General features: G+C 37.8%; 1 protein-coding gene across 5 annotated transcripts in view; it reads left to right on the top strand.

Annotated features, from left to right (window-relative positions):
* Positions 1–9,579, top strand: part of khdrbs2 (KH domain containing, RNA binding, signal transduction associated 2) — a 73,162-nt gene extending 63,583 nt beyond the window's left edge. Inside the window, exons 9-12 of one of the 5 annotated variants that reach the window (XR_014877675.1) lie at positions 1,920–2,016; positions 4,474–4,521; positions 6,790–6,883; positions 7,971–9,579. Coding sequence is in view for 2 of the 5 variants with exons in the window: in XM_085183253.1 (XP_085039379.1) it covers positions 1,920–2,014 (95 nt within the window). In the remaining 3 variants the exon portion in view is untranslated. Of the gene's footprint in view, positions 1–247 lie in introns of all 5 variants that reach the window. The other 4 variants (XR_014877674.1, XR_014877676.1, XM_085183253.1 and 1 more) reach the window with 4 other exon arrangements.
* Positions 9,580–14,118: the final 4,539 nt, after the last annotated feature.

Below are 14,118 nucleotides of genomic sequence, written 5' to 3' on the forward strand. Positions count from 1 at the left end.
TACGTTAGCATTTAGATCCCTCCAGAGTTTTGTGCACACGGTTTAGGTAAAAATGAAAAAGGTTGAGGTTTTACATTTAGTTCAGTACTACCTGTTGCCTGTGTCCTTATCTTTTGGGAAAATACTTTACACAAGTAATGTCTCAAAAAGGATTCCTTTTTTTTTTTTTTTTTTTTTTTTTTACTGTGCTGCAATTGATTTGTGCCATTAATTAGTGTCAACTAATTTTTATTCAATCTCCACATAGGATACGCTTGTGAAGATGGAATATGGGGGAGAGCAGAAGTGCGTTGAAGTTCCACAAAGTGATGAATGAAGGACATGCATATTGTATTTTGTATTTATTGAAATAAGTGATGAGAATGCTATTATTTGCATTTACCAGCTCACCTATGTCAGACCTTTTGATAAACGAAATTCTAATGAAAGTGAAAACGTGTACACTGTTACATCTTTCAGAAAATGTTTTGAAATTGTGGTGCACAGTTCAGAATAAATGTTTTTCAAAAACCATTGCGTCTTTTTAGTAAATGTTTATTTCCAAAAGAAATTTCTAGAAGTTCAGAACAGTAAAATTCCCGCTTTTTAGAATTAATTAGAAGATAACTCTTACGTAGTTAAACTAAAATACTCTTTGAGAGTTAATATATAAACTCTTAACACCAAGTGTTAAATTATCAACTCCAGAGAGATTTGGTGTTTAACACTAAATCAGAGTTAACATACCAACTCTCCAAAAAGAGTTAAATTAACACTCTCTGGTGTGGACCCATATAGACACTTTAAAAGTGTTGAAATCAAATCTGACAGTGTTAATTTGGACATGCTGGATTTGCTGTGTACATTCATGGGCAAATAGTAGAATATAAGAAAGAAAACATTCTCAAAAATCCTTTAATTTGATTTAAAGTAAATCCTGACAAGAAAAAAATGTTGTGTTGACCACACTTTCCTGGCTGACACTGCTGCTGCACTGCTATACAAAAAAAAAATTCACAGCCGGGAAAGAAAAAGAAAACTGTGGTTTCGGCCCACTTGCAATCATCTTCACCCAGGGAGCCACTTCTGTGTGCATCACATTCCTCCTACCTTCCTGGCTCCTTGCTGCATTTGGCCAGAGGAGTAAATGTGCCAGTGGAAGCTCATGGGGCTAACCAGTGCCTATTGCAGAGGTGGACTGTTTTGCCTTTTGGGTATGTGCCTTCAAAGGCTTATTCCAGAAAGCTGTTATTATCGGCTGACTAACCTTTGCTGTGCCCAAAAACAAACTCGCAAAAAAAGAAGAAAAAAACGCCGGTTTGCAATTTCCAAATCAGCACCTGCTCCAAATTTTATAAAGGAGACTCTGGATTTCAACTAAAAACATTAAGAAACATCTAACTGCTATTTAAATAAAATTGCATAAATCACCAGAAGTCGAGTTACAACCTTGTCACATGACAACGGCGATAAACCAGATGCCACAGCAGGTCTGCGGGCTCATTCATTTTCAGCACAATGAGTTGTGCACTGGGCTGTTGAGGTCAGACCAAACCTAAACCAACGGGGCAATGATTTGATTTTCTGCTTCATAAACACTTTCTTATTTGGGAGCGGTGCGTTGTGCCTTGCAGCAGAGGTGGGCATCTTTATGTAATTTGGCTCTAAGGAAGGAGCTGCTGACAGTCGAATCTCAGCGTTGGTCTGTCAGAGGGCAAAGAGCTCATGAAATTAATTTTGTGTGAAGAGAAGCCCCCATAGTACCTGGGATATAATTTGCTTGCTTAAATTTTCTTGTCTTTGGTAAAATAGATTTAGGATAGGCTAGAGAAGAGAGACAGTTTGCCTTTGTGACATGACGTTTCCGTTGTGAATGCAGCAGCTTTCTGCAATGCGTTTTTAACTCTTTTTTTTCACCGTTTGTTTGCTTTAATCTGCAGAGGAGGAGTGGGGAACTACCCGAGCCAGTCTCAAAGCCCCTGTTTTACGGCTGACGCGAGGAGGCTACAGAAAACATCCTTATGGCAGATACTAAAGGTGGTCCAGACCTCCAATTCTCAGCTATTTATATCTATTTTTTAAATCCATTATAAATGTTGTAACAGTTATTTTATTTTTGGCCCATCTTCTTCAGAAAGTAAAAAGAAAATCCCCACCCCCACCCCCATAAAGCACATAAAGCCACAATCATTGCAGTATACTGATGTTTGAGCCTTTTTTTTTTTAAAACAAAAGAGACACTTAACAGTTCTCATCCATATGCAGGAAGGTTGTTCTTGGCTGTTTAAATGCCCTTCATTCCAGCTCCCTCTGCCCTAAAACATTAATCTGCAGATTTATTCTTGTCGGATTTGCGTGACTAGTTGGTTTCCATTTAGTGTCTTTAATGTAGTGATTACTAAGGTTTAATAGCCAACCCCTGTTCACTGTGTTAAAGCAGGCAATCATAGAGCCATAATTTGACTTAGAGAGCCTATCAAAACTCTGCTGCGTCTCTCTACTTGCTTTAATTGCTAAGGAGACTTCGGTGCCCCACATAACAGAAGCATTTTTGTGGTGTTGCGAAACATCCAGTGATGCCATGTCCGTTGTTATCCACCATGACACGCTACTAGATGTGGAAAACAAGCAAAACTTTTTCTCATTTTAGTTGTGCCTGTTCTTCAAATATAAGTTTGTCTAGGGGGAAATTACTTTTGCCCTTTTATGCGAGTATTTTTTTTTTTAAGTTATTCAAACCCTATTGGCACTTTTTTCCTAATTTGGAAAACGGCCCACAAAATCCAGCTTAGCTCTTTGTCAGTGACTTTACAGGCAGGATGAGTCTTTAACCAGCCACAGCTACGGAGAAAATGTGTTCACTTTCTTTTTTTGGAAACTTCAACCTTTCTCCAGAGTTCACTGATTGGTGGCTGCTGTCTGATTTAAATTACTTCATGGAGAAATTCAAACTGATTTCTTCAAGGCAATTTTTTTCCACTTTTTTGATGATTTGGTTTAGTAAAAATAAAAACTGTTGCTTTTCTCTCACTTTATCTGAACAGAACTAATCTGCAACTTTGATTTGAATTGCAAAAACTATAACTAACCAACGGCAAGTTTAAACACTCCCCTCAACACAAATAACATTAAATGCAACAAATGGAAACCTATCCTTGAAGAAGAGTTGGAGACCTGAGTGCAGAGTGTCTAAATGACCTAAAATTTTCTTCTAAAAAAATGTTCAATGTTGAAATATCAGGCAAAATTACCCTAGGCCATGTTGTGACTTTAAATGATACAAAATGATGTGAGATCGTGATCGTGCAAAACACAGTTTTGGTTGAAAGCAATGTACAGTGTGTAATTTCTAATGCGTGCTTTGTTCTGTGTGTAATCTGTATTTGTACATAAGGCATTTAATAAAAACAGCATAAACCTCCAACAAAGTGTGTAAGACTTTCTAAATAGCAGCCTGTGAAGCATTAAATTGCTATTGTTCTGCAGTTTGTTAACGCGATACGTGACGCAATTCAAGCTTCTTGTTTCTAAAACCTAACATCTGCTTGCAGGTAACGGCTAACTCGTTTCATAAAGAAAACCCACCAACCTGTCCCAAATGAATCATTTGTAAAACACCGTATGTTATCCTTGAATATCTGATCACTTTCTTAAGAAACTAATAAATTTCTGTTCTTAATTCATTCTCTGAAGTTTTACATCATTAAACAGACACTGATTGACTCTGATATGGCGTTTAAAGAGGTAAGAAGTCCTCATATATTATCATAATAATGCCTTAAAAATTCTCAGCATTTGGAGCTTAAAGAAAAGCATGTGGGCAATACGGGATCTAGATGCTGGTATTTACCTTCTGATTGAATGTCATTGCTGAGGGGGGGAAAACAACGGCCTCAGCAACTCATCAATGTCTCTGCTAACGCCTTTCTGCATTTCTGTCATTTAACCTGAGAAACCTGCTCTGTAACTTTCCGTTCTTTAAATATGGAAGCTGAGATCTATTTAGCAATTTGAATTCTCTTTTGTGATTAGTACACCTGAAGCCTGACTCTCATTAAGAGTGTAGATCACGGGACTCAAAGGAAGACTAAACACTAAGCAGGTAACCCTAATGATAATCCTAATCTAACCTCCACTTAAAAAAAAGTAAACCTGCCGGTTTTAACCCCAAATAAATGCACTGTTGAATTAAAATCCCTTCCCATCTCTAACTAGATCCACAAGGAATTCAGCTGTTATAAAAGAGAGAATAAATTTTAATAAAAAGACACTAAAATATTGTTCGGCAAACTAAACACCACATCGGTGGTATAAAAGTAATTCTAATAAAATGTCACTATTATAATACCTTGAATTGGTTTACTTTTTTCACAGTGATGGAATGTAACAAGTGTCGTGTGTAAATATTGCATGCATGCATTCTATACTTGTGAACTAGTGATGATGCATAGGACCGGTTCATTCTTTATAACGCTGATTTGTTCTTCTCCGTAGATAAGGAAACACACTTCGGTGTGTTTTGGTCAAAGAGGAGAGGAATAGGTGAGTGGAGACACTGTCACAACCTCAGTTGCAGAAATAATCAGTGATTCACACTTTTAACATGTAAATGAGGCATAATTGGGAGAGGATTGGAAAGTTTCCTCACTGGATTCCTTTCGCCCATTCAGCAACTCTAAATGCTTACTTGAAATCAAAGGTGACACATTAAAACCACCTGAAAACTCATTTATGTAGATGTCTGAATGTTCGTTTTAACGTTAGCTCACTATGCACAGTATTATAAACCACATTATGTTTGTTTATATTTCTATGATTAAGAGCAATATTTTCTTGCGGCTGGCTGTGTCACACTTGAGGGATTGAAATATAATTTCCATCTCGTGGAATATTCTGATAGATTCGCTATTAATGCTCGTTTACATTAGCTGTAAGTGTGAGAGCTTTCACAGGTCTGACAGCTCATTAAAAACACAATAAAGCAATTAAAATAATGGAAACAAAAGACGTATAGGAAGCAGAATCTAACTAAAACTGCAGTATAATTAGAAATAATTAATCATCTGATTAGAAGAATGGTAGAGTACTGACTGTATGAGATTGGCTCAGAGTGAAGCATTTGCGCTGCGCAAGGCGAGATGTTTAGATCAATTGTATGTGCAGAAATGAGGGGGGAGGTTTTGGAGTTGCAGAAAGCAACGTGTGTGTTATTACCAAGATTATATGCTGTCAGTCTTGCGTGCTTTTGTCTCAGCTGGACCTGTTATTGAACATTTCCTTTCTGCTGTTCAGTAATGCTCTTATTGTATCTCTGTGTGCATTTTTCACTTCAGTTTTTGTTTTATTACTCTGCAAATACAGTTCCACTTAATCCCTATGGTCAGATACCTGCTGACTTACTCATAACTCGTCCACTTCTATTGACTTTTTTCAATAGAAGGGTGCGTTTTGTAACACCCGTGCATGTCATGCATAACAAGATATATGCACCTAGTGAGATGTAGCATCAGTAGTTGTTTATATTAGTGCTGAATTGTTGAGAATTGAATCGAGAATTTTCACCTCTCACGCTACAATCATTTTTGATTATGCATTTCCACAATAATACACACACAGCTTATTACAGCTGTAGCATTTACTAATTATTAACATTGCTTTATCTAAGACCTTCATCACAACAGTTGCACATACCGTTATAAATGTCATTCATCCATCCATCCAAGGGCAAAAGTCCCCACTGGGAAAAAATACTGCTTTTAATCAAGGACAACAACTGTTTCTATTAGTCTCTAATTCTTTTTACTATTATTATTATTATCATTGATATTATTATTTTTATTATACCCAACCAGTTTATTACGTGCACCTTTTCAACTGCTCATTAACACAAATATCTAATCACAGCCAAATGGCAGATACCCAGTGCATTTAGGTGTTTAAGCATGGTCAAGAACCTGCTGAACACAAGCATGTCGAGGGTTTAAATGGTCCGGTAAATATAAAATATCCAATGAGCAGCACATCTCTGGGCGAAAATGCTCAGAGCCGATAGAAAGACTAGACTAACTTAAATAACCAAGTAACCGAATAACCAAGGTTTGCAGAAGAGCATCTCTTATTTCACAACATGTCAAACTTCAAAGCAGATGTGCTACAACAGCAGAAGACCACACTGGGTTCATCGTCTGTCAGCAAAAAACAGGAAACTGAGGCTACAGTTCACTCAAAACTGGACAGTAAAAAATGGTGAGACAAGTCTCGATTTGTGCTGTAACTTCCAGATGGTAGGGTCAGAATTTGGTGTAAACATGAATGGATCCAGTTACCTTGTACCGTAGGTAATGGTATGGAGAATAGTTTCTTGGCACACTTTGGGGACTTTAGTGCCAACTGGGCATTATTTAAACACCACAGCCTACCGGAGTATTGTTGCTGATCCCTTTATGACCACAGTGTACCCATCATCTGATGTGTCATGTCACAGAGCTCAAACTGGTTTCTTGAACATGTCAATCAATTCATTGTACCCACAATGCCCCCACATTTACTACATGTCAAAACAATAGAGCACCTTTGGGATGAGGTGGAATATGAGATTCACATTGTGGATGTGCATCTTTCCATTGTGGACATATATATAACCTATAGACGGGGGTAAGAACTGCTTTTGAGCAAGCCTCTTCAAGAAGCCATTCAAACATACCTCACACTACCACACTGACATTGTCCTACATTTCTAACAAAAGTCATGTACTGTAAAATTAAGACACAATCATAATTGTTGCATTGTCATTGTTTACTCTTCTTCAGAGCAGAAGGAATTGAAAACGGCTCCTACAGACCTGAAGATTACACTTTGCCATCAAACAAGTTCAGGTCCTTCACTGGCTGGGGAAGTATCTAGGTAGGTACGCAGTGTCGTCCTCCATAAATCACCTGACAAAACAGCTATATAATGCCTCCCTAAGCAATAAGGTGAAAATGATTATTTGGGGAACATATATAAAGAATGTTTGTATCAACATAATGCAATATTCACAAGATGTCGTCAATTTGTACCGTCACCAGTAGCGTTGTCACACAGGATATTTTCCAAGGTTATTTTCACAGTGTAATATTGTAGGCTAGCAGTGAGCCGCAGCACTGTGCGTCTTATTAAATGAACCCACAGAAAACAGCATTTTCATTGAAAACATTTCAGCGATACTGCAGTTAATTAAAAGGATTACGCGTGATTGATCAGTTTTTCTTTGAACAAGTGCAGAGCTTACATGACTGCTATGAATAAATTAAAGATTTAATAGCTGAAGTTTGATTTTTATATTTGCAATATGAATCATAAATAGTTTCGGTAGCACTTTTCCTCTTAAAACTAGCTCTCCTGTTTATCTGCACCTATGAGTTGGAAGTAATCATTGCTGCTGGAAACTCTGAGCATCTCAGTGATGTTCATGCCCCCTTTGCCAGAAGCGCTCTCGGATCCATTTTCATAACAAGCCTGCCGCCAGCTCAAGACCAGCCAAGAGATGAAATCCCAAAGCCTGCTATGGATGTTGATGTATTTCTTAAAATGAATGCCGCTAATAAAACTGCTCCCACACTGAGATTACAAAAGGGATTTTTTTTTTTTAAATGAGTCATTATTCATTGTGACTTTTTTTTTCTTTGCACAAAGAATTAAACTCATGAAGACTTTGCAGTTGTCTTTGCATCTCCTCAGATGCCATTAGTCCACGCATGTATCCATGGTGATTCTTGTACATTGCGCAGACCTTTGCTGCAGCCTCAGGCACTATAAAAACCAGCAGCTGTTTTTTTTCTCTCTTTTTTTTATAGTTTGCCAAGTTTTTCACCTTTGGCATAAATGTTTATGCAGCCTCAATACTCCTAATAGAATACACAAATGCCAAATCAGTAAAGGTTCTCTTGGATTTGCATCTCTGCTGATGAAAACGTAAAGATCATTTCTTTCCTCTGTTTGTTGTACACAGAAATAAGTTTGGACTTGGAGAGAAGGGATGATGCAACATGATAGAAAGAGATTACAGATCACAAATAGGTAAGGAGATACTGGTAACTATGATCATTTACTTTGCTCTTTTTTTAACCTTTTCGTTCATATTTATTCATTGAGAGGTGATCTGATTTATATTTAAAAGGAAATTCTCACACTTGGGTAAATCTTTCTTCAGTTTTGCAGGTATAGCAGGAAACTTTTCTTAACACAAACCTTTATGGCTAACCTGCTTTAACTATTACTTCTTCGTTATAGTTCCTGTTGGCCTGTGTAGTTGTTTATAACAGATGAGGTACTGCTGTTAAAATCTGGCATCAGTAACAATGGCCAAAACACTCTAAAAGTAAAACACTCACTGCAATGAAGCTTTTTAACACATGTTAGCTAAAAGTAGGTCTGTGAGAAAATGGAGTTATAAACCAACTGACATTAGCACTTTTTTTTAGCTTACCTAAGCACAAAAAGAATAATTTTGTCCAGCCAAGAAATGATATTGATACATAAAACCTACTAAATACTATAAAACCATTATGGATTTGTATGTTTTTGTGCAGATTAAGCAAATTAACTGATGAACTGCAGACAAAACCAGACTGGCTGTTCTGTCCTGTGTCCCATCTTTATTGTTTGAATTGTATGATATTGTATTTATTTCTTATACAGACCTAAATAAATAGATATAGTAGACAGAATACAGCTAGAAGGTAAGTTTGTTTTCTGTAAGTTTAAATAATATCATTCCCAAGCGGTGTACAGAGTCACACTCTGGAAGTGTCATCACTGACTTGGTAATCAGACAGGAAAATAAGTATAAATATAAATGATAGAAAATAGTCCTTGCACAGCTTGAAGTTATATCAACACATTCTGCAGTCGTGTGATGATACCATCTGCTTATGGGTTCAGACTGGCTGTGAGAGAGACGGAGACATTCACAGACATGCAACATGCTGCAGGCTAGTCGCTAATTCTGTAAAGCAGCTGTGCAAGCAAACGATGGCTTCACACTCTTTATTGACAGCTCTTGTGCTCACTTTCTTATTTTCTCAAGTAATTGCACCTATTTGTTTTTAACAAGACAATAAAAAGCTTATTTGAAAAGGTCTAGGTGAGAGCGAAGAGGTCTACCTCTTTCCATATCCATCTCAAGGACGAGCTGATTGTCTCTGGCTAAAAGCTGCGTCTCTTTACAAAACATCACCCAGGATGTCAGACGCGTGTTGACAGATTATAACTGGGGGATTCATAAAGAGACAGCCAGTGGATGGAGGCAAATTACCACACTGCATTTGATGCACATCCAGCCAAAATGTCAGACTCGGGGCTCAAAGGCTGTCCGCATAAACAAACAAACAGCTACACACCAAGGACACAAGTGTCATCTGTCATACAAATCAGAATCCATTCACACGACACGACTACATGTTTGTCACATGAATAGCTCCATTCATTAATGTATAGAAAGAAAAGAATCATTTGACATTTTGGGAAACATTCATTCATATTTCAGAGTCTGATAAAGAGGGTCCATGCCACACAGGCAGAAAATGGTTAACTTAGTCTATTTCTTCATTAATTCTGCATGCTATCTATATATCTATCTATGTAACTCAATCTACTAGTGAGCTTCAGAAGACCTTTCCTCCCTGATTTTCAGGTTGATTGACTAGGATTGACTGGGAAAATCCAGTTTTTATTCTAGGCTTTATAATTAGAGTGGCAGCACAACCATAGTGTCAATCTTCTCATCCAATCCTTGCCAAGAAAGCAAGAATATTACAAAAAAGCAAACCTGTAAAATGTTTTTCAACTATTCACTTTTATCTGGGTTTTTTGTTTGTTTTTTTCCAGCAGTACACAAGTCCATTTATCTCTGCTCTGTTTGTGTTACAGGCTGCTGTGCACTAAGAAGACAGCAGGTCACACTCCTGGTGGACAATATATATTTTTTAATGTTTTTATGTGTGCTTAAGCCCTTAGACTACATGTGTATTATATATACAGACTTTTATTTATTTATTTAGTTTTGACCTGTAAACATCTCCTAAGGTTAGAAAATTAGGATTCCTGTTTTTGGAGCTGAAAAGTCCCATTCATTTATTTTTGATATTTGAAATGCACTTTTGGCGTAATGTCACTTCTGTTCAGTATTCTGTTATTTTGGTTGGCGCTGTGGCCTAAAGTGAAAAAAAAAAAATATATATATATATATATATATATATATATATAAATTTTTTTTTTTTTTTTTTCAAATCTCAACACGACTTTACCTTATTTTATTTAAAGGTGCTGTCATTTGGTGGCTGTTGTTATTACCAACCTGAGTGCACCTTGTGTCTGTTCCCAGCTCTCTAATAAATGCTTCAGTTAGGTCTGCCAACACGAACATGTTAGTTCATTAAATAAGTCGAGCCCACTGCTGGCGTTCTGGCCAAGTGTCAAAGCTACTTTACGGGCCCGACCCGTCACTGCCTCCACAATACACTCCAGCAGCCAGTCACAGCTCACCTCTTGTCATTTTCAAAGTGGTAGTCATAATGAACGGTGCTGTCTCAGGCTCTACATATGGTTCACGGTGATTAACGCTTGAGATTGATAGAAGCAATACAGGCTCCCTACAATTCAAACAAATGTTCACGACTGTCTTCTTTCTGGATTTGTGTGTTCGTATTTGATTTACAAAATAAATCGATTGCCTCATAAACCAGTCGCACCAAACCTTCTCGCGATGTGTTCAAGTCAAACAGCTCGCAGGTTTAACGACTCAAATTTGATGCGGGTGTTCGTCTTTGTGTTATCTTTTCGGGTGGAAAGGGGTGTTGTGAATCCGCTCAGATGAATAGCAGATTTGTTTCGTCAAAATATCCACCACCACCCCCCATTCTGACATTTGTTTAATTCATTCGCTCGATGACATAGACTCCACAGAGTCAGTCAGACAGCACGGCATTTATCTTCCTGAAAAAAATCACTTGATCTAAATATCGGAAACACAAAGACACCAAAGTGGGTCAGGATCTAGGCGAGTACCCAGAAATGTTCAATGATGCAAAACAGAGCATGGTGATAATTCTCACACGCACAGCATTTCCTCGATCCAAGAACGGGCTACCTGAGCAAACTCCGCTTTGTTTAGACAGCTGGTTTGATGAGCCAGAATAGAAAACGAGGGCTTATAATCACCAGAGTCTAAAAGAGCCTCCTCACCAGCGTAGTGCTTGTGATGAAATGGTGTGCAGAGTTAGAGCCCTGGATGTGTTTTGATCATTTTCATGTTGTTTCTCTGGCCTTGCGACAGCAGGCTGGGATCCAGGTGACAGTAGGTGTGTGCTACTGTAAGACGACTACCATAGCTGATCTTAGCTTCCTTCTTGCACCAAAGCCCCCCCCCCCCCCCCCTTAGCTCATTAGAGCTGCAGTAATTTTAGAAAGATGATGAGCTTTGACATATTATGTTGCACTATGCACATGGATCAACTAAGGAGGAAGTGAACTGAACTGCTCTTCCACAGCTTCATAAATATAGTACCCGGCTGAATTCACCGCAGTGTATATTAAATAATAAAGGCTTCCTTTATAAAAGGAATAAAGCAACACAAGAAGTGCCTCTAAAAAAGTTAATTTTCTAAGTAAATTTAGGATCCCATCAGAATTTGCTCGAGTCACTTTCTATTAAAAATAAAACCAGTTCTCACTGAATAATGTCTTAAAGCAAACACTGATGTCTGTATCTGTTCCCAGTGAGAGTGTTTTTAATGCATAATGTAGACAGCTGTAAGCTTCTGCATGCATCTCCTGTTTAAGATCACAAATATTTATGTAAAAATATCTAATATTTCCTTGGCAACTGAGCTGCTGCAGACCACAAACACATATAGTGGATAAACGGGATAAATTGTGCCTGAATATGACGCTTGGTCTAATGATGGCAGGTGATTCATATCTCGTGTCTTTTACTAGAAACAGACATGCTTTGTGTGTAACATCCAGTCTGAATTCGTGCAGTTTTACTAATACAGATGGATATTTCCTGTCATCCTGTATTAAAAAGTCAGTGCTTTGATTCTGCCCTGCGAGCTTGTGTAAATATGTGATATTTCGCCTTTTCTTCAGGTTAACCCTCAGCTGTTGCTTATTATCCCGATCTTCTGTATTCTTTTCCATCTCATTCACTGCTGCTTGTTACAGCATGAATATATAACCATTAGATATTCTTTTATGCATGGTGTAGATTTTATTGGAGTTTTTCCCATTTAAGGTGGGCTATTCTAGTCTTAAAAACCCAAAAGTCCAATTAGCTGACAGACTACTCAAGATTGTAAAAAATGAAGCCACAGCAGGAATCTTTTTTTTCTCTCCCAGCTCTTTAATATTGCACATACACCCATGGGTAACACTGTTGGATAAATGCTTCCAACAGGCAACACTGTAATGTAGCTGTCAAGATTCAGAGTCACAGATGTCCCCAATGAAACCTTTTTGTTTTGCCTTTATTGTGTTTTCTTTCGCAGCTTTGGAAATAACACACAGTTGTTCATTTTGATCTGGATGGCAAAAGTAAACAACAACTATTGCTCGGAGGGCAAGGTGATTCATGAGGCCCACACAAAAACAGCCAACAATTGATTTAGCCGTTGATGCAGTCAAAGTCATGTTTGAGTCTTTTTGTCCCTAGGTGTTATAATGGAGAGCACATGACAAGTCTGCACTCCCTACAGGGAACTATTTAAAGCCAAACAAGGAAAATTAGATGTGCCACATCTCAGAAAAGGGCTTTCAGTGATGGCTTCAGCTAATGCTAAAAGTTTATATGCCTCAACACTGAGCTGACAATTAGTGTGTGCAGTACGAGCATGCTCATAATCACTCCGAACTAAATGTTGTTTTTGTAGGTCCATGCATATTAAATCCCCTACATAACATAACATATATAAACACATATTCTGTTAGCACGCCTCCAACGTGGAGAAAATGTGGTAAAAGATGATCAATTATGTAACTTATTGAATCAAAAAATAATAATGTTGCTAGTTAAAATGCGGGGTACAAAAGCCAGCCAGTTAAAATAAATTACAATTTCTGTGCTAATAGAATTTATTCATACATTTCTCTTTCCCTTGCTTCATTTTGCTTTTTAGTGAGCTCGCTTAATTTGCTCTTGGCAAAAAGTTCATTCTAATTTCCTATAGGAAATTAGAATATGCACATATGCATGTATAGAGCAAAGCCTGCAAGCTCGAGAGGCAAAGAGCAGTACTAATTCATAGATATGTGGCCTCACATCATATATCAAACGCACTCTCTCCATGTTATTGTCTGTTTAAGCTGCAAAATGTCATGTTACATTTACAGCCCTCCACCACTCCAGTAAACATCCACCTATAGGAGCCATACGTACTCACCACTCCCCAGCTACTGTAGGTTAATGCATCTCAAAGCAATAAAATGCTGTGGAAAAATTCATTCTTTTCATAAACCTTACCATTAAATGACCGAAGACCATGCTATCACTGTGCTTAATTGGCCAAACAAAACCCAATGATACATTATGGGGATTCAGGTCATAGAATTATTGCCATAGAAGGTTCAGACAAGCTGAAGGCCATTATCAAAGGAAGGCTAAAGTAACACCTTCATGCCACACCATAGTGATGCAGTAAGTTGTGGCACAGGAGCCCTGATCAAGTTCTGAGTGTATAAATGAACTTACATTTCAGAATTTAGAAATTTCTGTATCGTGTAGCATTTATTTTTCATTGATCTCTCTGAGTTTCATGAGCTATAAGCCAGAATCAAGGCTGGAAGCATTTTACGTAATTTTATTTCTCTGACGCTGATAGCAAATTCAGGAGAAAGTCTAAAACTTTATACACTCACCGATATCACTTGCATGTTCAAATACTTGTTAACACAAATTTCTAAACAGCCAATTACATCATAGCAGCTCAATGCATTTATGCAGGCAGACACGTTCACGACGACCTGATGAAGTGGCATAGTTGTTGTTAGCAGATGGACTGGTCTGAGTATTTTAGAAAGTTCTGATCTACTGGGATTTTTCCACATAACCATCTCTAGGGTTCAGGGAGAATGGTCTGAAAAAGAGGAAAATATCCACTGGG

Source organism: Neolamprologus multifasciatus, chromosome 13, assembly GCF_963576455.1.
Source record: "Neolamprologus multifasciatus chromosome 13, fNeoMul1.2, whole genome shotgun sequence".
NCBI lineage: Eukaryota > Metazoa > Chordata > Actinopteri > Cichliformes > Cichlidae > Neolamprologus > Neolamprologus multifasciatus.